Source organism: Vulpes lagopus, chromosome 15, assembly GCF_018345385.1.
Source record: "Vulpes lagopus strain Blue_001 chromosome 15, ASM1834538v1, whole genome shotgun sequence".
In the NCBI taxonomy this organism is placed as follows: Eukaryota; Metazoa; Chordata; class Mammalia; order Carnivora; family Canidae; genus Vulpes; species Vulpes lagopus.
The window spans coordinates 27,148,116-27,170,669 of record NC_054838.1 but is presented as its reverse complement, the minus strand read 5'-3'; the positions used below and the strand labels follow the sequence as shown (position 1 = coordinate 27,170,669).

The following is a 22,554-nucleotide window of genomic DNA, read 5'->3' as shown; positions in this document are numbered from 1 at the left end:
TCTGTGAAAAATGTTATTTTGATAGGGGTTGCATTTTTTAAAAATCTGCCTTATTGAGGCATAATTACATGCAATAAACTGCACCCATTTAATATGTACTTTTATGATTCTTATGTTTCTCAATGTATTGAGCTTTTTATTGTCATTCTGGAATGTACTTCTTTATGCCTGGTGACATCTTCTTTTCCGAGTCTACTGTATCTGATGTTAATATAGCAGTCCAGCTGTCTCATGCTTACCATTTCATTCCATCCTTTTTTTCCCAGTCTGTTTGTGTCTTTATATTTAAAATGTGTCTTTTTTTGAAGGCATGGAATTTGTTCTTTTCTTTTCTTTTTTAGATTCAGTCTGACAATCTCTGCCATTTGATTAGAATATTTGTTCCGTTTGTATTTACTGTAATGATTGAGATGCTTTTCTTTTGGGAGCACCTGGGTGGCTCAGTTGTTTGAGCCTTCAACTCTTGATTTCGGCTTAGGTCATGATCTCAGAGTTGTGGGATCAAGCCCTGTATCTGCCTCTTTGCTCACCAGCTCTGCTGGAAATTCTCTTTTCCTCTGTCCATCACCACCACCACCCCTACCCCACCTCCACCACTCTCTCTTAAATAAACCAATTTTTAAAAAAGGAATGCTTTTCTTTTAATCTGTCACTTTGCTATTTTTCTTTTGTGCATTTTGTTCCTTTGTTCCTCCTTTCCAGCCTTCTTATGAGTTAATCAGATATTTTTTAGTATTTCATTTTATTCCATTTTTAGTGGCTTTCTAGCCATATCTCTTTGCATAACTTTTAGTGGTTGTTCTCCAGATTACAATATGCATCTTTATTATATTGATATGAATATAATATGTATACATATAGATATCTTTATCAGAATTTACTTGGAGTTAATTAATTAATTGATTAAGGAATGTTGCAATACTATATTTCTATTTATTCCCCTCTCTCCTTAATGCTATTGCCAATTACATGTACATCCTTTATAACTCCCCAAAATATAATCTTTTCATTGGCCCACATATTTATCAATTCCAGTTCTTTTCTTTCTCTACACTAGATCTAAGTCCCTCTCAGCCTGAAGAATTTTCTTTAGCATCTCTGGTCATGAAGAACTCCTGGTCATAAACCATCTCCTTATTTATTTATCTTAAAATGTCTTATTTTACCTTCATTTTTGGAGGATGGTTTGCTAAATATAGAATTATCTGTGGCAGTTTTTTTCTTTCAGCATTTTGAAGGTGTTAGTTTCAATATCTAACACCACTATTTCTGATGTGAAATGGATCACTAATTGTATTACTGTTTTGCACGCAAGGTATCTTTTTGTTGGCTGCTTTCAAGATTGTCTCATTAACTTTGGCTTTCACCAATTTGACTAATTTTTAAAAGATGTTATTGATTTATTTATTCATTTGCGAGAAAGAGAGAGAGCATGCACACTTGCACAAGTGGGAGGGGGCAGAGGGAAATGGAGAGCCTGACGTGGGGCTCCCTCTCAGGACCTAGAGAACATGACCTGAGCCAAAGTCAGAGGCTTGATCAACTGAGTCACCAGGTACGCCTCACCAGTTTGACTCATGTGCCTAAGAGTGCTTTTCTTTCTGTTTCTCTCCTTGAGATTTGTTGAGATTCTTAACTCTTAAAGTTCATTCTTCACCACATTTGGGGAATTTTGGCCAGTATGTATTCAAATACATTTTCCTGCCATTTTTTTCTCCCTCTCCTTTCCTCTGGCATTTCAATTACACAGGTTTTAGACCTCATGATATCCCTCATGCTTCCCAAAGCTCTATTCATTTTTCTTCAATCTTTTTTCTCTCCAGATTCAGTGATTTCTATTAATCTACCTGCAGGGTCAGTGATTCTTGTTTACGGGCATCTCCAATCTATGATTGAGCTCAACGGGTGAATTTTTCATCTCAATGATTGTACTTTTTCAGTTTTGGAATTTCCATTTAGTTAAAAATATATTTACATATAATTTCCATTACTCTGTTGAGATTCCCTTTCTCTTCACTCATTAAGACCATATTTTTTCCTTCAAATCTTTGAACATATTTTCCTTTTACCATATGTATAAAAGCTGCTTTGAAATCTTTGCTAAGTCCAACATTTGTGCCCTACTTAGAATCAGCTGCTTGTCTTTTTTGTTTATTTTCCTGGAGTATGGGTCACATTTTCCTATTTCTCTGCAGTCTGAAAACTAGACAATGTAGCAATTCTGGGTTCTGTTGTGCTCTTCTGATAACTACTGGTGTTTCTTCCGGTGAGCAGCTAATTTACCTCAATTCAAACAGCAAACTCTGTGTCCTCTAAGGTGTGTGTAGTAACAGGTATCTCTATTATAACTTCCAGGCGCTGTGCTTCTTTTCTTTTTTTTTCAATCCCAACTCCAAGGGGTCTTTTCCCTGCACCTCTGTAAGTTGGCAATCATCCAAGGATTTGGGCAATTTATATTCAGATTTGAGTGCTTGGCTTCTTTGTGGTTCCTGTGGATTGTCCTCTAAATTTCCAGCTGGTCTGCCAGTCTTGGATTCTGGACCCCGACACCTCAAGCCAGCAAGGCTTATCTTTCTGCTACATGCATTGCACAACAAGCTGGAGAACTCACTGTTTCTTTCTTTTATTTATTTTTAAGACTTTACTTATTTATTAATGAGAGACACAGAGAGAAGCAGAGACACAGGCAGAGGGAGAAGCAGGCTCCCCCTGGGGAGCCTGACGTGGGACTCGATCCCAGGACTCCTGGATCATGCCCAGGGCCACCCAGGCATCCCATCACTGTTTCTTAAAAGCAGCATACTCACATACCTTCTCGTCTAGTGTAATGCTGTCTTTCAAGGGTAGTTTCCTCTCTGGTCCCTATTTTTTCATAAGGCCCTCGAGCATTTGGCTAAAGATGTGGACAGCGTTTATGCTCAGATTTTGGGTCTTATATCTTCTGCAACTCTCTCAGTTCCAGAATTTCCGCTTTAAATTTCCAGATGCTCCTAAAAGCTCACAGAAAACTTACTCTTTGCAACTTTAGGAGGTGAGGGTGTGTTTTCTCCCCACTATAGTCATGGAGTTTAGGGAGCACCATCACGATTATTATATCTTCCATTTGCAGTTTTTCAAGAGTAAACTGTCCTCTGGCTTCTGTCTCTTTTGAGACACTTCCCAGAGCCTTTGAGTGATTGTTTTGTTTTGTTTTTAAATTTTGTCCAGATTTCATAATTGTTATCTTCAGGACAGTTCATGCAATCACTTCATACCATCACCACTACCAGAAGTTTCTCCCACTGCATTCTTTTTTAAAACATACGCTAGAGCATGGCATTCACCATGGTTAAGACCCATGGTTAAGACTTCAAAGATTTCCCACTGCCCTAAGGTAAAGTATGAAATCCCTAGGAAGACCCGTGACACCATGCAAAAAGTAATGGACAGATTCTTTTAAGGTTAAAAATTCCTGTAGATCCCCTAAGGTTCAACACTTATTTTTATTTTTATTTATAATATTGCCTAAACAACGCTGTGTCAGCCTAGGATCTTTCCCTTCCTTTTCCCCTTCCTGGGGCCTGGCATACACTGAAGCCAGAAAGCCAAAGGAGCATGTGGGAATGTGGCCAGGGTGAAGCAGGAGACAGAAACTCTTCTGGCACAACGATGCTCGGAGGGGCCCCATCCCAGGCACTGCAGATAACCAGGCTCTCTGGTGGATGCTGTGCCAGCAGAAACCCACGTTCCTTTCTTTCTGCGCAGGCCCTCCAGAGGCTGAGGGGCACCCAGGAATTAAAGGCATCCAGGGAAATAGTAGGGAGGGGCAAGTGTTGAGCATAGAGGTGCTGGCCACAGGGGGCACTCAAGGATCTAGAACAAAGGCCAAGGTCTGGGGCAGGTGAATGCAGCCCTTCCTACAGCCTATGTATCGCCCTCCTGTCTCAGGGATGGACTCTGACATTTCCTCCTGGATCCTGTTTGGTTTTGTTGTGGGGGTGGGGTGGGGTGAACAACTGCAAGGAAGTATGATTCAGTATAGACTATTCCAGCCTTCCATTTTTACTCTCAAGAGCACTTGACAAACAAAAACCTAAACTAATGTTTATAGCTCTCCTACAACCAAAAACCAAAACAGGTTTACAAATCAAGACCCCACGAAACTACAAAGCCAGTTAAATTCGTATTAGCCGTATTAATCTAACGTGATGGATGGATGATGTTTTGCCAAAACGAAGTCATCATCTCTGTCACGTGACTCTGGCACCTCCTGAATGCACTAGCAAGTGCTTCAGCCTCTAGTTTGTCCCCACACCGAGGAGACTGACTCCTCCCACTGTGCTCTGCCTCTGAACTTCTGGGATTCCTTTGGGCTGCAGGCCCTGACGTCATTTGGACTCCACTCAGAAGGAATGCTCCATTACTTGGCCAGTTGGCCTCCTTCGTTCCCGCTCAATGGCAGTGAGAGCAGGGTAGTGTTTCAGCAAGGTGTTTGTCATTCCTCTGACCCCTTTGCTGGCCTCACCATTTACTGCCTCCAGGGCAGAGAGTGGATACGGTCCAACACAATAAAGGGAATTGAAGTGCTGGACGTCTCCAAAGCCAGGCTTTCATTGCAAGGCCGGGCTTTGTTAAGCACGAAAAGGATTTGTGAGTTCTGATCAGATGAGCCTGGAGCCTGGAGAACTCTGAATGTATAGTCATAAAAATAAAAAAATAAAAAATAAATATATAAAAGTCACGGAGGGGAGAAGAATGCAGGCTGGTGATGTTGTAGAAATGTTTTCTCACTTCTAAAAAAAGGAAATGAAAGCTGGAAGAGCCTCAGGGAATTTGGAAGGGGGAAAAGCCAGACCCCAAAGTCAAAAGGCTGGTAAAGCCTAAGAAGGGGCCTCACCAACCCCCCATCCGGGGTCTAAACAGGAGATAGCTTTGGGGCAGTCGGAAGCCCCCTTCCCAGAATCAGGGATGATTTGGGAATTGGAACACTTACTCCAAAGAGGCAAGATCAGGAGTTTTCCGCCACCAGCTGAAAAGAGCATAATGAGCTGGGATGAAGAACGGTTACGGGGAAGGAAAGCTACGTTGGCACCCCGGGCTGCGGCTGCACGGCGGGGGGGTGGGGGGCCCGCCGTCCGCAGCGGGGTGGCCCACAGGAAGACAGGGCCGGCACTGAAGCTGAGTCCTCAGGGAGCTGGCCAGAGGGGTCACGATGTACTGAGATTTTTTTAAAAAATCATCAACACTACCCAACATGACCGGAGGAAAACAATCCTGATGAGGGATTGCCTGAGGCCTGGCCACTGTCCACGTCTCCAGTGCCCTGGCTCGGGAGCATCCTCGAATCCTTCGCACGTGCTGTTCCATTGGCTGGAATGGCTTTGCTACGGCTTTGAATCTGTTTAAATCTCACTTCGCCAGTGAGCTTGCTGAGACTCCAGGGCAAAGTGGCTCCTTCGGGTCACACTCCGAGAGTCCCCTGTGGGTCTTCTTCATAGTTGCACCGCCACGATTTGTTCGGCAGTGCCAGCCCCACAGGGGGCGCCCAATCCATGCTAAGTGAATGAATGACGGCAGGAAGGGAACTGTGGCCTGGGGCTCTGATGTAAAATGCAGAGAAATGACTCAAGGATTCTGGTTTCATGTTCCAGCTCTCTCAAGTTTTAGCTCTGGGAACTTGGCTATGACACTGACTCTTCTGGGCCTCAACTGCTTCATCTGTAAAATGGGCGCTCAGCACACTGACACTGATTGAGCAAAACTTCCTGGGCATTAGCTGTTCTTTAAACAAAAAGCCCATCTTCTGGGAGCTCACAGCCTCCTGGAGGTGACAGACAAGGGGATACAAGAAGGTCTGTGGTGGAAGCAAGTACAGGTGGTGGGAGGAGCACAAGGAGGGCAGCCTACCTGCTGTGGGTGGAGGTGGGGACGGAAACTGGGGCAGAGGGCAGGGAGGACCTCAGTGAAGAAAGGAGAATGGCTAAACTGTGGCTTATAGGATGAACAAAGTTTGCTGTGGGTCACAGGGAAAGATAGTCCAGGCTCTGGAGATGCAAGAGCAGGGGCATTCTGGGATTGACAAGCCTCCAACTGGCTGGAGGGCAAGGTGCAGGCCAGGAGGCACTGGGGCGAGTCATGGGCCCCAGTTACCTGTCACCCATCACACATGGCCAATCCTGTATCATCCACACCCCACTACATACCGCACCCCCAGCCCCAGACACATGCATTTCATTCACAAATATTTCAATATCCATCTCTAAGAAATAATGGACTTTAAAAAAAATCTGCCATACTATTTTTCCTATTACGATTATCACACCTAAAAAATTAACAAGTCCTTAAGGCAATCAAATATGTAGTCAGTATCTGCATTTTGATTGTCCCTTATTTTTTTTTTCAGTTTGTTCAGTTTATAGGAACCACACCAGGTTCATCGCAAAATTGACTGATGTGCCTCAAAGATATTGAGTCTCTTTTGAACAGGTTTCCCCCTCCTTGTTTCTATTTTTTTCTTACAATGTGTTGGAGAAACCAGGTTGTCCTGCAGGGTTTCCCGCCGTCTAGATTTTGCTGATCGCATTTTCCAGGTGTTAACAACCTCGTCTGCCCTCTGAATTTCCTCCCAGAGCTTTTCTGTGCAGTATAATATCAAGTGAGCCACAAATGCTAATTACATATGTACTTGTAAAATTTCTAGTAGTCACACTTTAAGAAGCAAAAGAAATGGATGAAATTAGTTAAAATACTGAATTCAGTATGATTATTATCAAACATATTATCAAATATATATTATCAAAATATTATAATCCCAACATGTAATCAATATGAAAATTAATATAAAACTATCATTATATTTTTGTCCTGAATCTCTGAAATTCAGGGTGTACTTTACGCCCACGGCACATTGCAGTTTGAACTAGCGCTTTTCAATTGCTCAGTAGTCATACATGGCCAGTGTCTATTGCATTGGACATCACAGAGAGAGCTTTGACCCTATTTAGGGTCAAACGTTTGCCAAGAGCACTTCATGGGCCTTGTGTTCCTGCATCGGGAGGCGTGAAATGCCTGGCTCCCTCTGTGACCTGAGCAGTCACTGACCGTCATGGTCTTAGACGCATCATATTCATTAGGAGGTACATCGTGGTTATAGTTTAGTTCGATTATCCCTTCTAGATCTTTTTACCCGGAATGTTTCTGTAAGAGAACCTTCCCCTCATCAACGACTCGGCTAACTAGTGAGTGCAATCCACCTGGTGGAGGCGAGATCTGGAGGGTTCGCTGCGCCCCGGGCTGCGTGCAGTCTGCCGTGTGCAGGGCGGCTCGCAGGGCAGAGGGGGGTGTGCAGAGCTGCGGGGGGAGCTGGGACTGCAATGCAATCCACGCAGAGGCCCCGGCCGCCTCCCTGGCAGCCAGCCCGTGCTCGCCCCTGCACCTCTGGAGTCTCCTCAAGAGGCCAGCAAGCTCCCGCCACCCGCCTGTGCCCTGGGACGGTCATCGCGGCCCCACGCAGGGCGCCCGGCACCAGGGGGAGGCCGCAGCTCGCACCCTCTGCAGGAGGGCGCTCTAGTCCAGTCCTGCCCTCCCTGCCCTCCTCTGATCCCCCCACCCCGGGGCTGCCCTACCCCCTACCCCCTCCCATTTGCTCTGAGACCCTGCTCCTTTCATTGCTCGGTCTTCCCGGCCCTCCACCAGCTCCCCGCGGTTGCCTCCTGGCTCCTTGCCATTAGTGCTTACATGAAATCTGCCTCCACCTCACATTCCTCCCCAGCCTCCGCCCCATTTTCCTCCATTTCTTTGCTGGTGAACTTCTTGCGACCGCCGTCTACACCTGCTGCGCCCCCCCCCCCCCCCCCCCCGCCGCCCGCCCGCCTGCCCCCCGGGGTGCAGGGCGCAGACTGGGGAGACGCAGGTCCCGGCGAGTCCTTCCCGCCAGCGTCTGCCCCGGCTGCTAGCCCTGCCCTCATTTTATCCCCTGGATGGACCGGTTGGCCGCGGCCAACATGAGTCCTCAAAGAAACCGCCCCCACCCTCAGGCCCCCTGAATCTTCTATGTCTGCGAGTCACGCTTTGCATGGCCGAACTCACGAACTTGGACACATTTGTCACATTCTGACAGGTGCAAATGGGCATTTCCACTCCCCGGGAGGTTGCAGCCCACCCCACAGCACAATGCCATGAGGCGCAGACTCCACTCCTTGGGCAGAAACGTCCTCCCAATTCGCTCCTCCTTCTTGGCGAGGGGGAAGAGCTAGCTGTGGCCGGCGGGATGCTCAGGGGGGCGGGCAGAGGGCCAGGCCCCCCACGGGGCTGATGAGGCTTAGGGTGCTGAAGAGGCTCTGGGGACAGGATGGGGCTTGGTTTGGCCCCAGTGTGGCTTTGGGATCGCGTGATCTAGGGCTGGTCGCCCTCCCTCCGGGGCCTTCTGTGGGCTTCCTGGGCAGGTGGTGGTGGGAACACACTGCCCCCATCTTCCCACGGCCGTCCTCAGCATCAAATGCTATCATAGAAGAGACCAGGTTGGGGCACGGAGACCTCACACATATTTGAGGAGTCACTGTATCACAGGGAGAGAAAGCAGGTTCCTCGGTGCAAATATCTGTGGGGCCGGGCGGCAGAGGCTCAGGTCATGCCCTGGTGTCCCAGCTAGTGGTGGCTCACTACCATTCAGGATGTTTACTAAAAGTCTGTGATAATCCCTTAAACGTGCACCTCTTTTTTCTGCTTACAAAAGCCCAGATCCACAGTCTCAGCTAATTGGTGGACAGTTCTGCCTCTAAAGGTGGCCAGTGATTTTTTTTTTTAAGATTTTATTTATTTATTCATGAGAGACACACAGAGAGGCAGAGACATAGGTGGAGGGAGAAGCAGGCTCCCTCCAAGGAGATCAATGTGGGACTTGATCCCAGGACCCTATTATGACCCGAGCCAAAGGCAGACACTCAACCACTGAGCTACCCAACACCCCTTCCAGTGATTTTTGGTGCTGACTCAGGGCACACTAGGCCGTCAGAGGGCTCCCAAGGGACCAAGAGACAGGTACAGGTGTGAGCTACAACATCTTTGTAGAAATTGGATTCAGAATGCTGCTGTCTCATTCTCCCACTCCCCCCAACTTCATGGGGACCCACTGTGTGCCACCAAAGAGCTTAGTTAGGGCTGGGGGCAGAGAAGTCAAGGCAACTAACTGGAAGGTTTCTGGAAGCAAAGGTTCTGGTCTTGAGGTCAGCAAGCTTTAGAGACCTCTACTCATGAGCAAGAGCTCACATACCATTTGCATGAAAGGTAACCTGGTGTCCGTCGAAAGATGAACGGATAAAGAAGCTGTGGTCTATGTATACAATGGAAAATTACTCAGCCATTAGAAGCGACAAATACCCACCATTTGCTTCTACGTGGATGGAACTGGAGGGTATTATGCTGAGTGAAATGAGTCAATCGGAAAAGGACAAGCATCATAGGGTTTCACTCATACAGGGAATATAAGAAATAGTGAAAGGGATTATAGGGGAAAGGAGAGAAAATGAGTGGGAAATATCAGTGAGGGTGACAACATGAGAGACTCCTAACTCTGGGAAATGAGCAAGGGGTAGTGGAAGGGGAGGTGGGCGGGGGATGGGGTGACTGGGTGATGGGCACTGAGGGGGGCACTTGATGGGATGAGCATTGGGTGTTATGCTAGATGTTGGCAAATCGAACTCCAATAAAAACATATACAAAAAAAAAAAAGGTAGCTTGGGGCGGTGGGGTGAAGTGTCTCCTCCCATCACAGTAACAAAGTATGGCCAAGTCCCTCACTCAAAGGGCAAGAAATCTGTGGAAACATAGTGATACTGGTTTCTTTGAGGAATAACTTGTCCCCTTGTAAGGGAAGTAAATGTTTTTTGCAAGGGAAATTTTGAGAGAACAAGTTTACCCTTTAAAATATCAAAACTTAATAAAATAAAATAAAATAAAATAAAATAAAATAAAATAAAATAAAATAAAATAAAATAAAATAAAATAAAATATCAAAACTTGGGATACGTGGATGGCTCGGCGGTTAAGCTCCTGCCGTTTGGCCCAGGGCGTGATCCTGGAGACTCGGGATCGAGTCCCACGTTGGGCTCCCTGCATGAAGCCTGCTTCTCCCTCTGCCTGTGTCTCTGCCTCTCTCTGTCTCTCATGAATAAATAAATAAATAAAATCTTAAAAAAAAATATCAAAACATTTCAACCATTTAGAATAACATATTCCCTTAAAATATTTTATGCATTTTCCTAACAAACTAAAATTAATTTATCATTTTTCTGACGACAGAGGGCCATCTTTAGGAGCGGTAAGAGTCTAGCTGAATTCTTTAAGCTGGCTGTTTTATTAATTTTTGTTCTGTATTTCACAAGCCCTTGTGCCAAGGATCTTGAGTAGATGGCAGGGCGGTAGCTGTCCTGCTACATACAGGCCCCTGACCATGTCAGGCTGTGTTCCATGGTTTAGCTCCAAGTTCTTCACAACAGGCAGAGTGAGACAGGAGGGTCCTCTCCTTTTCTGCCATGCTCTGGAGCCCAAGGTAGTTGGAGGCGGGATTTGAAGAATTAATACCTATTTGCTCTTAAATCAAGAAGAATCTCTGTCGGGGCACAAGCGGAAGCCAGGGGCTGGTTTCACTTTTTAGAGGCGCACATAGGCTCAGAGAAGGCAAGTGCCCTGGTCGAGTCCCACAGCTGGGGGAGCAGCAGGTTGGGTGGGACATCAGGCTGACGGCTTCTCAACTCAGATGCCCAGACCGCTTGCTTCCTGCCTGTATGTGCTTTTTAAGAGTCAGGTTAGCCAGTATTTCCGTCCAGCCGCACCCTCCATGCCTTCCAATTTGCTCCCTGTTAATTAATGGGGACTGAGAAGCTCATTCCAATTGTGTTTTGTATTAAACCGAAGGCACCCGAGCCTGCCACTGCCCCACTGGTGATTCTGTGCCCGGGCCTGGCTCGCTACAGCTACTTCACCAACTGGCAGTCTTTTTCACCTTTATCTTGATTTGAGACTTTTTTTTTTTACTGGATTTCTGACACTGCCGGCCTCTAAAATGTGTGGAATTATTTTATAGACGTGTGTTTTTTATTCATTTAAAATCCACAAGGCTGAGCTGTCTACCTACAAAACTGTAATTAGATGCTCTAGGAGGAAAAAAAAAAAAAAAGAAAAAGCTTCTATCTACTTCAAGCAAAATTAAGAGCTCTGGGCACCAATTCAGCATGAAGCGAGGCAGCCAGAAGCTGTGTAAGAGAATATTTATGGATGAGGTGAGCCTGAATAAGCTCATCTGCCAGGTGTTAAAAAACATGCAAATTAAGCTAATTAGGCTTATAGACCATGTCTCAACATTGTGTCCATGCCACCCACTAAAACACCTTGGAACACTTGACATTTGTTTAGAGCTTAGTTTTTCAAAAGACCAGTTTCAGCCCTGACACATTCTCAGTGTGTACAGAATAAATATCTGCACTTCAGTCGCCCCCCCCCCCGCCCACTGCCTGGTATATATGATGCCAGAAATCCTTGTTGAATGACTAACTCCTCCCAATGTGCATGGTGCTTTGCAATGATCACTAAGTGCTTTCATAAAAATATTTATCTCTTCTAACACTGTATCCAACCCTGTGTGGGAAGATCCCTACTCGACAGAGCAGGGGCCAGATTCAGAGATAAGGTGGCTGTGCCCAAGTGCTGGAACAGGAAATGGTGATAACAAGTCTTGGGCATCCTGTCACTAGGTGGTGGCCTCCTGTAGGACAAAAGGGACCGCCGTTGATGGCACAGGCCCCATACAAAAATGATGGCAAGCACGGAGTTCACTCCAATTTTTTAGATTAAGAAATGGTGTGTGTGGGGGAGAGTTCTTAAAAGTTCAATGACTCGAGCAGGGTCACAGGTTCAAAGTGGCTGAGTCGAGACCCTGGGAGTCAAGATTCAGCAGAACAGATGCTGGCTGCACCGTACCCACCCAGTACAAGCTTAGCCCGTTATTCAGTACTTACCTTCAAAACATCAGGGCACAAAGATATACCTCTTTTTCAGACAGACTTTCTTTCTCTTTTTTTTTTCCACAACAAAATAGGAAAGACGATTAAACAGACTCAAGTCTGTTTACTACTACTAGAATCCAGCCCTGACCTGGCTGCTGGCCACTATTCAGATCTAACTAAATTACTCTTCTGCTTTGCAGCCTGGAAGGGGTGCCTCCCAGCTGCCCGCTGCAAGCATCTAAATCTCCCGTCTCGACACCTGAAGGCCTTCCCCACTAGCCTGCAATTCAATCTCTCCTCACCTTTCTTCACATCCATCCAGGCCCGCAACATGGGAAACTCACTGTTTTTGTAAATACTTGAGGCCTTGCCTTGCCTCTGAGCCTTTGCCCACGTTGTGCCCCCTGCCTGCAATGCCTTAGACATCTTTCATCTGATCTAGTTTTCATCTGCATGACCTCCACGAACCTATCCTAATCCTCGAGTCTGCTTTTTCTGCATTCCACACCATGGCTAGACATCTCTCCATCACAGAATTTATCAAACTGAATTCTAATGCATTAACATGCCCATCCTCCACGCTCCACCCGTAGAGCACATGGTGGAATAAAGGCTTATCAATCTTTGTATTAATCTTGCTTAGCCCGGTCCCCTGTGGACAGAGAGCTAGCTCAGTAGACGTGAAAGGGCTGGCTGATGGTTTTCGAACAAGGTTTTCAGAGTTAACTCCGCTTCAACACGAAATTCAAAACAGTGAAGAAGACGGGACTCAAACATGGCAGGGAAATAACATACACTTTTACTCTCAAAATAAATACTAATCAATTTTATTTTATAAATACAGATGCTGAGTTTTCTTCCAATTACCAACAGATCAGTTTCGCATGCCATTTATTATTGGTGGTGGTTTAAAAAATTATTTAAATAACCGGTTAGGTCAGGATAAACGGGCACCATTAAAACTGCTAAAAAAATATAGCTGGATACAATCTTCCAAAACTAATATTCCGAGGGGGAAAAAATCTCTGGAATTTCTAAAGTGGGTAAGGGGAAGTGGAGAGAGAGAACACAATCAAATATTCACTTGATAACATTTGCCGGTTGTTAAAAGTGTCTCAGCTTCATGAAAACAGAAAGGGCTCCTAAGCAGTTCTGATGTGGATAGCAGGGAATTTTATTTCAGGTTATATCCTCAAAGCAGATTTTAGTTAGTTTTTTTTTTTTTTTAGTGATTTACAAGACTAATTAAAAAGATTAGTAGGAGATAATAACTCGTCCCCTATTTTGGCCTTGGCCATTTTAAACGGAGGCAAAACTAATTCTGCAGCTTTGGAAAATGGTGAGCAGAGTTCCTCCCGGAGACGCGTAATACTGTAGGTTCTACCCAAGGCAGGGCAGAAACCGGAGGCACCAAACTCGGGGAAAATCTGAAACCCAAACTAAAGGAACCAAAGCCTCAGTGGTGCGGTGAGGCACGACGTCATGGAACACGGCGTGGACCGGGCCAAAGCCTAGGTAACCGGTTCCCAGCTACCAATCACATTCAATTGCAGGGCTCCCCCAGAATCAGGGAGTCCCCAAACAGGAGACCGACAGAGCCCCAGGCTCTATCTGGTTGTGTGGAACCTGAGACGAACACTGTAACCGTGGGTGCCCTGCAGGTGGTCCCTCTGCTGGGGGGTGCCCGCCCAGACCCAGGCCGGAGGGCCTGCATCTCCATGTACCCTGTCTTAAGTCTGGCATGAAGTTTAAAGTCCACTCCTATATGCGGACTTTAAGCCACATATGACGCACCTTCCACCACTCGATACTAACAGTCCTTCCAAACCCGTTTTCTTTTGCAGGGGCAAAGTGGGGTAGATGTTACTTCATTGGAGGACCCCACACAGCCCAGTCTGGTGGATAGCCGAGACCACCACTATCTTCCCCTCATTGAGTCTAACACGAGTGACAGTACACTTCGAAGAAGCTGTGACTCTACAGATGGCTTCTGCTTGAGGTTTGGAGTAGTTCCACCTCTTTCTGTGGAATAAGATGGATTTCTTCAGATCAAGTTAAAGCTCTTAATTGCTTGCAGGTTGGGTCTGTCTGTCAAGCATGGATTCTGTGAGTTCTCTTTATGTGGAAAATAACAACATGAACTATTCTGCTTGACAGTGTGGCTGTCAGTGAGAACTCGAGCCCAGGAGTGCTTGGACAATATATGAAAATGATCACGAGACCTGAGTTCAGCCGTTACGTAGGACAAACGCAGCTACCAGAGAGTACGTGTGTGAAAGTGTTTGTGCTGCTATGCAAGCCATGTCGACTCGAGTCAACGACATGACTCGATACAGCCACAGTTTCTGTTCAGGCTCGCCCTGTCACGATGTAACATGGAGATGCAGGTTCAAGATGAATTTCAAAAACTGGAAAAAACAAATCAGGTCAAGTGAAGTAAATTCAGTTTTTATTCTTCTATACAATACATGGATATATGCATAAATTTCTCCTTAAAGAGCTTGCAACCCTGAGGCAATGTCCTTGGGTATATAAAGTATAGAACAATAGCAAATGAGATCTGAGCTCCAGGAATGAAATCGGACTTCAAGAACATAATTTACTATGAATGAGCCGGCACATATACCAATAGTATCTATGCCTCATCTAAGCCTTTTCATCCAACTATCCTGATTGCCTCGAGCTCTGTACATCAGTCTGACTCTCCAGATGATACATCATATCCAGCACTTTCCTTTCCAACTGAAATTTAATAAATTAGCATGGAATTTACATACAGGTATTTCTGTCTGGTAAGTGCATTGGCAGAGAGCATGCCTGGTTTTTGACTGCAGCATCCGCCCACATAAGAAATCTGGCCCCTGGAGGGACTGGATGCCATCTCACTGTTGTAACCACGGGGGTCCTGGAGTGTCCCCTGGGATCTACCAGAAATGAGGTTTTCCCTTTAATGGTTACATCAAAGGTATGGCTGAGCTGAGGAGATAGAAGGTCCTGGCCACTGTGTTCAAGAACCAGTGAATCCAATGTCATCAGTGTTCAGGGTGCACAACCCATCCACTATGAAGGTTGGGGAGCAGATGGGGTGACAAGGGACAGAGGCAGGGAGGCCAGGTGTAAGGAGACCATTGTGCTTCTTATTCATCAAACTCATGGATGGTCAAAGATCCTTTCAGTAAATGGAGAAAATCTTTTTTGGAATATTTGGTCTTTCCAAGCTTTTATAAACGATAGTGAGGGCAAATGCTTATGAGAAACTAAAGGTGAGTTTATTATATTATTTATATATTATCATCTCCCCTCTGAGCATAACACAGAAACGTAAATTCAAAAGCAGACAAATACCTATAAGGTGACTCGAGCTAGAGAATGACTTTTGTCTTAAAACAATCATCAGGCCTGAAAAGCACATCTTGCAAGCAAAACCTAACTTTGTCTGGCCCACTGATACACAATGATCCTGAGTCCCTCCTTGATTTACAAAGTCTGTTTTTCTGAGGAATATCCTCCACTAATATTCATTTTGTGTCATAATTATTACAAGGGGTAACCAGTGCAGTTTTATCCTCCTTTTAGGCAGCGCCTCTGTCCTGCTTCCACTGGCTGGCTGCTCACGTCACTTATCAGAACTCCTGCGTGGCCGGCGGAAGCTGGACACGTTTTCGTTCAGTGCATAGATCCTTCGGGAGAATTCTTCAAATTCTCCCAGAACTTGCTCGTCACACTCCACTGCCACGGCACTATCCACCGGGATGCAGTTAAAGGCTTCTAGCTGGTCGCCTGAGGTGAAGCCTGTGGCCTCCATCCCGATGATCTCTTCTGCCTGTTCCACCGTACAGCAGAGCTCGGGCTCCGAGACCGGGTGGAACTCACCCGGAAGCCGGATGCTGGAGGAGCCCGCCTGCTCGCTGGGAAGCACAGTGCCGTTTACGGTGGCTGGATGCCCAGAGAGGGCTTCTTCTTGTTCTTGGCTAGTGTTCACACTCACATGACCTCCGTTTAATCTGTCACCCAAATCGACTCCTTTCTTCTTGTTTTCTTTGGAGAAGTCCAAGGAGGTATCCAAGGAGGAGGACAGAGATGTTGTCTTTCGCTCAGATTCTCCTATGGAAGGGCCAGTGGGGACAGGCTGGGCCAGCACGGAGTTGTAACTGGGGGGAGGGGTTTTGTACTGGAGTCTCTCGTTTTCTGAGCTGGCCCGTTTCCGGTGTCCTTTGTCTGGGGACGGGATCCCCCCAGAGAAGCCTACATCTGCGCCTCCAAATATGGAGCTTTGTCTCTTTGGAACAGGGATTGCACTGGAGGTGTGATGTCTGTCGCTAGAAGACAAACAAAAATGAGAAGTTACTTTCAACTCTCGAACTCAGCCTAATAAGCCTTCTGGATTCAGAGACAGGAAACAACATATTTAGGTTTGAGATAATAAAAATTGATACTAATCAACCTTAGTTATTCACTGTAGTGTCCAAACGCAAGAAAAATCATGAAGCATTCTGGATTCAAGTTCGAGAGCTTCCTTCATGAAGGATACAAGACACACTAAAATATATCCAGAAGACAGTGTCCAGGGTGGGATGCGGGATAGAAACCATGTTGTGGGGGGAAGAGTTGAAATAACTGGAGGGGTGAGATCTGAAAGAAAAGTATAATCAACCCCATGGGTCTGAAGAGCTATCAATATTCTTATTTTTTGTTTTAAATATTCAACTCTTAGGGCACCTGGGTGGCTCAGTCAGGTGGGCAGCCGACTCTTGGTTTCGGCTCAGGTCATGGTCTTGGGGTCCTGGGATTGAGCCCCAAGTCAGCTGTGCTCAGTGGAAAGTCTGCTTCAGGATTCGCTCTCTCTCTCTCCTTCTGCCCTTCCCCCTGCTCATGCTTTCTCTCTCTGGAATAAAGAAATATTAAAAAAATATTCAACTCTTATTTTATCTTCATAAAGCAGACACCCTTATCTGGCAGAGAAGTTAAATGACTTGTCCCCAATAGCCTCAGTAAGGCAGTGGCAGGCTAAACTAAAGCCCATGACTCACGACTTACTGATCCACAGCTTTTCTGACATCCAAATGCATTAGACACCTGGCAGAGTGGGGGCCAAGGAGACAGCTATCTTTGTATCTGTACCTATATCGATCTAATATAGATTAGTTACCTAATAATGCCTCTATTTTTTTTCTTTAATGAAATGTTAACTTGGAAAATGGCTTCTTTTAAGGCTAGTCACATACATGGTTTACAATACTTGGTCTTCAGTGACTTTTCTTGAACTTGAGCTCCTTCTCGGGAAGACACTTTAGGGCCAGCTATACAAAGCATTTTAATTTCTAAAGTAATTTCTTATATATCGTTTCACTTGATTCTCACAAAAACCCTGTCAAGAAAGCAGGGTATATGCTATTAGTCTTAAGTCTGAAATAAATAAATAATCACAAGTTAATGGAAATCAAGTATCCAGACCCTGGAAATGATGGTCATGTTATATGCTGTGCTAGTTAAGCCACCCTGGAGTACTGATCACATTTCTAGGTATTACACTTGGATGAAGCCAGTTAGCTCAATACTACCGTTATGAACAGACTGGGTCCAGAGATAGAAGGCAAGATTCATTTGACTTGTATTCTTCAGATGAGGACACACACAGAGAAGTGGCTTGCAAAACAGCAGCTATTAGATAGGAAAAGAGGCTAGACTTGAAACTCTACCTACCCAACAAAGAGCTATTACTTGTTCCAGGCCTTGGGGAGGGGAAACAGATGCAAGATAGAGCAGACCCTGCCTCTGAGGAGCTTCCAATCTTGCAGGAGAAAAATCATCCATAATTACTGAAATAATATATTTTCAAATTACAGCTGTGATAAGTGCCCTGAAAAAGAAGAAAGGATCTAGTGTTCCTTCCTTCACCTCTGTCCATGGCCACAAGCCCTCATGCCAGCTCCCTGATCCCTCTTCTCTCAGATTTTTCCTGATGCTAGATGATGCCTGTGGTCTCAGATACCACACCTAAGCAAGGGTTATTCTTCTTGCAAAAAGGCAACCACAAGGCTTCTAATCCATGGGCCCATCGGACTCTGTTGCTTGGCTATAAGTGTTGGTGCCAGGAGAGATTTCATAATTAGGGGTGGTCACTGGTACGCATATAAAACAAGACAAGTAGGCCAGCAAATTACTGTTTTTAGTTCTCAAGAAAAACAAAACAAAACAGAGAAAAATCTACCGGCCTTAATCTAGGTTTTCAATTAATATGTTGTCAAAACTCACAGTAATTGGGTAAGCCACACATTTTTGCCAACCTTCTTGTTTTTCCTCTACTACTTGCTGACAGCATCCCTCTCTAAATGATTTTGCAGGGGGTCTAGGTAATCAAACCAAAACAGAGCATCAGCACCACCCACAGACTGTCTATTCTAGGCAGAGAGGCCAAGCTTTTAGATGCCACCTCAGCCTAGGAGGGTGGGAAACATCAAGTGAACTGGCCTGGAATGCTGAAGGTGCTATCACTGGGGTACAACCAGAGGCCAGGTACTTGACCATCATGGCTATGAAAGGTGAACAACCTAAGACCCCTCACTGCCACTGCCACCCACCTCCTGCCACCTGGCCGCACCCTGCAAGCACCCAGTTCTGCTTCCCTGCTGGGCTGCAGGTGGGCTGATAAAAAGGCAGGACATGAGAAACAGGCCTGGGCACAACAAGCTGTGCTTACGGACACAAGGGGAACAGGGGTTTTGTAGCCCTCTTGGATTCTGAGACTCCCTGAAAGATCTCCATGGCTCTGTACAAAGGAAAGTAATAAAGTGTGACATCCCTCCCCTCAATTATAATGGGAAGGGAGCTATGATTTTATTGTACATCAATAAAGTGGGACCCTCGCATCTATCTTGTGGAAAAGGTAGGCATCTGGGTGGGTTATGTGGTTTGTTAAAGGCTGCAGAAACCACATCTAAACTAGATTCAGTCTGACTCCAGAGCCCACACTGTCTGTTGCATCCCAAGTGGGAAACACATTCAAATTCAACTAACATTTGCCAACTGCTAATGAAATCCCAACCTTGAGCTAGATGCCATTACACAGGCTTTCTCATTTAACCCACCTAACCTATATCTAAGCTCTGGGGTGCTACTCCTCTTTTAATGGATGGATTCTAAAGCTTTGCAAGGTAGAGATTTTGGCATTTTCTGACATCCTGATTTTGTAATATTCTCAAAGTTCCTTTAGATTTTTATGAGAACCTAGGTAATGACAGTATCGGATACAGTTTGGAAAGCCCAAGTAACAGTAAAATGTTCCCTCTGAAGAATGGTAAAGAAATGAGTTATTACCAATAGCCAAGAAAGTCTAGGTGTCTAGACGTTGCCCTTCAATCATCACATGTAGTCTTTACTCCCATTTTTAGCCATGTGTAACAAGACCTTAAAAAATTTTTATTAAAGTCTTTCTTATAATCTTAAAGAGAGTAAGCTGAAGAAAAGGGGATTTTCTTGATAATGCTGGGCTATCGATATGAACATGTATTACTGAACTGTGACATGGGGAAGAGATGACAGGACACTTAGTGGTGCTGAGTCTGGATCTCAGGGCTCTCCCGCCTGCACCCACACTTCCCTGGTTCCTCTCTCACTGCCAGGCTGGTGGTATGCCTGCGCTGAAGTGCTTGCCTGTAGACCCTTGTCTTTTGTTAATGTCTGCTTCTGATTCACTGTGCCTCCTACAGTGGATGGCTTGAGAACCATGTGCAAAGTAAGAGTACCTAGGCTTGAGTGAGGGGCCAGCTATACCCAGGGCATAACATGCTCGACTTTATGAGTTTTGTAACTAGTTTTGGCTGCTCGGAGTTAATTTTTTTATTACTTCCAGGATCTTAGCGGTGTTCCAGATTTTTCAGATAGCTGAGTTCTAAACAGCTGAAGTGTTGAATGATTACATTAAAATATATACAAACACACATGCATTTTTAATTATTGTAATAATTTAAACTCCCCAGAAAACTCAAAAAATATAAACTACATAAAAAATAAAAATCACTCACAAGCCTATTACCTATCAAATAATCACAATTAATTCTGAGAATTCTGTTTTTAGACTTTGATTTTATATATGTGTGTTTAATTAAAAAGGAGAAAAAAACCTAAAGTTATGTTCGTGGCACATATACACAATTCTGTAGCCTGCCGTTGGATTTTATTAAAACCTTTTGGTAAACAATTCTAAATGGCTGCTCCACTGAATGGAATATTCACTTATTTTGTATTCCCAAAACTTTATTATTAAAAAACAAACTGCTGTGAGCAGTACAGAACACAGTGAATAGATTTTTAACAAAATAATTTGTATTTTCACATTTAATAGAAAGTCTCCCGAAGGAACCTTCGTTACACATTTTAGTACAAGCTAAATTCTTATAATAAGCAAAGGGGTATTTTACCTCTACTATTGCCTAAAATACTGTAAGGTAGCAATTAAAGGGGCAAATGATAGATCAAAAACCGGAAGGTTTCAAGATTTCTTTTTGTCTGATTACAGTCTGGCTTCATGACTATTTCATCTAAATGGAAGAAAAGGTCAAAATGCAGATATTTACTAATTACACGACCAATTTTTAAAGGCTGTTGACAATTTACTTATCAAATGAAACTAGTACATTATTTAAAAGTTGTGATGAATAACTTATTGGGAATTTTTACTCTTAGAAACCACCAGAGTAACCTTGGATATTTTGCGGAGGGGTGGATGCTGCAGGAAACATGTAGCTTTACTTTATCTTCCACTTTAGCCAGGGGTCCCTGTGCATCCTGCGGCATTAGATCTGGGGGTCCAGAGTTGGAGGTTTGGTAGCCCGAGTCCCTGAATTCACCACACACATTCTCATTAGCCGTTTGCCTTGAGTGGATGTCTTTTTCCAGCTTGGCTTAGGCCCAGACTGGAAACCTGGAAACATGACATCTGGGGTTTAATGCTGCAATTAAAAGGAATTTATTAAAAAACAACAACCCAATGATATTGTAATTGCCAATTTACCAGGCCATGGTTTAGGAGACACAGGATAGGTTGTTGAATAACTGAACCACATCGGGACTGTTAGATTACTTCATAATCAACCTTTTGCTACAAGTACAAAGACTATCCTAGAGTCACAAACAAGAGCCCGATGAGGGAGAAGCCAAGTAGTTTGGAGTTTAGAGGTCAAGGAGAACAGTCTGGTTTAAATTTGGCTTCTTTGGATCAAGTCTTCTCTGATATCTCTAAATTAAGGTGGTTAATTTCTTTCTCATTCTGTGAGTCCTTATTTATTACAGTTACCTTTTGTTATGTCTTCAGTTAGATCTGGAGAGAGTGGTGGTGATGACAAAGGATGCTCAAACTTGGATCTTGCTCCAAGCTCAGTAACGAGGACTGCCTATTTGGAGTTATAACTTAAGGTCACAATCACTACCTGCTCATTATAGGACTATGTGATTGTAGGCAGCCCCTCATCTTCTCTGTGCTTTAGTTTTCTCCTTCATAAAATACATCACTGGACTATGGTGAGGACTAAATAAAATAACACACTTGAAATCCTTAGCAAAATGCCTGGCGTATATGCTAATGGCAGTGGTAGCTGTTAATCGTGGTTGCTGTCACTATTACCAGCTATCATGGGCTTTCGATTCTAAAAGAATCACCCTCATTTTACAGAGGGAGTAAGTAAGTAACTGAGGCTCAAAGATGTTAAAGTCTGGGATCGTGGAACACAGGTAATCGGGGTAGAGGAAAGACCAGAAGCTAGTTCTCCTTCCTGCTATTCAGATGCTGTTCAGAATGGAGACAAACAGAACTCTCCCCATCTCTACTTCTGCACAGCAGGGAACTAGCTGCAAGAAGGGGATAAAGAACTGAGGCAAGCCTAAAAGAGTTCTGGAGGAAAAGCACTAAATCAATCAAAAGCAAAACATCCCCCCAGTTTCTTCCTTGAAGACATGGGGTGGGGAAGGCTTTGAATGAAGTAGAAATGCTCCACTGCCTCTACTGACATGATCTACCAAATGCTCAGGGACTATAAGAACTTCCCAGGATCCTTGGAGGTACATTCCAGTTGTCCCCAAGCCCCTTATGTATCATTTTTCTGCAGGAATCTAGCTTCAGGGAGAAAGAATTTTTGTAAGAGGGGGAATTTCTGTTGTCCCAACCTAAATGCAGAGGACCCTGCCCAGGCTTTTATGACCATTATATGTATGAGACTAACCTGGGAGACAGCAGAACCCAGTTCATCCCCCTCCCACACTGTTCTTGCCTCTGTCCCTTTCCCCTCCCCCTCTTCTTTCTCTTAGTTTTACTGCCTAAAGCAATAGCCTCCTTTAAACAGAAGAAGGACTGGGAGAGAGAAGACAAGGTAAGAAAGCACTGATCCAACAAGTGTTTCCATTTCCATGTCTCCCTACATAATACTGCAGACCTGGGCAGGGAGCTCTGCCAGTGAGAAGCGGGGAAGCTGCTGAAGCGCTGCACGGCTCTGAACCAGTGATTCCTCATCTGCAAAATGTGACTGTCCACCTAACGGTGGTTCCAGCAGGATTAAAATTCTTAGTAGGATGAGTAGGT

General features: G+C 44.8%; 1 protein-coding gene across 2 annotated transcripts in view; it reads right to left on the bottom strand.

Annotated features, from left to right (window-relative positions):
* Window positions 1-14,413: 14,413 nt before the first annotated feature.
* Window positions 14,414-22,554, bottom strand: part of UVRAG (UV radiation resistance associated) — a 318,666-nt gene continuing 310,525 nt past the window's right edge. The window contains exon 15 of one of the 2 annotated variants that reach the window (XM_041730667.1): window positions 14,414-16,300. In XM_041730667.1, the coding sequence (XP_041586601.1) occupies window positions 15,598-16,300 (703 nt within the window). In that variant the 3' untranslated portion in view covers window positions 14,414-15,597. The remainder of the gene's footprint in view (window positions 16,301-22,554) is intronic. The other variant, XR_005983964.1, reaches the window with a different exon arrangement.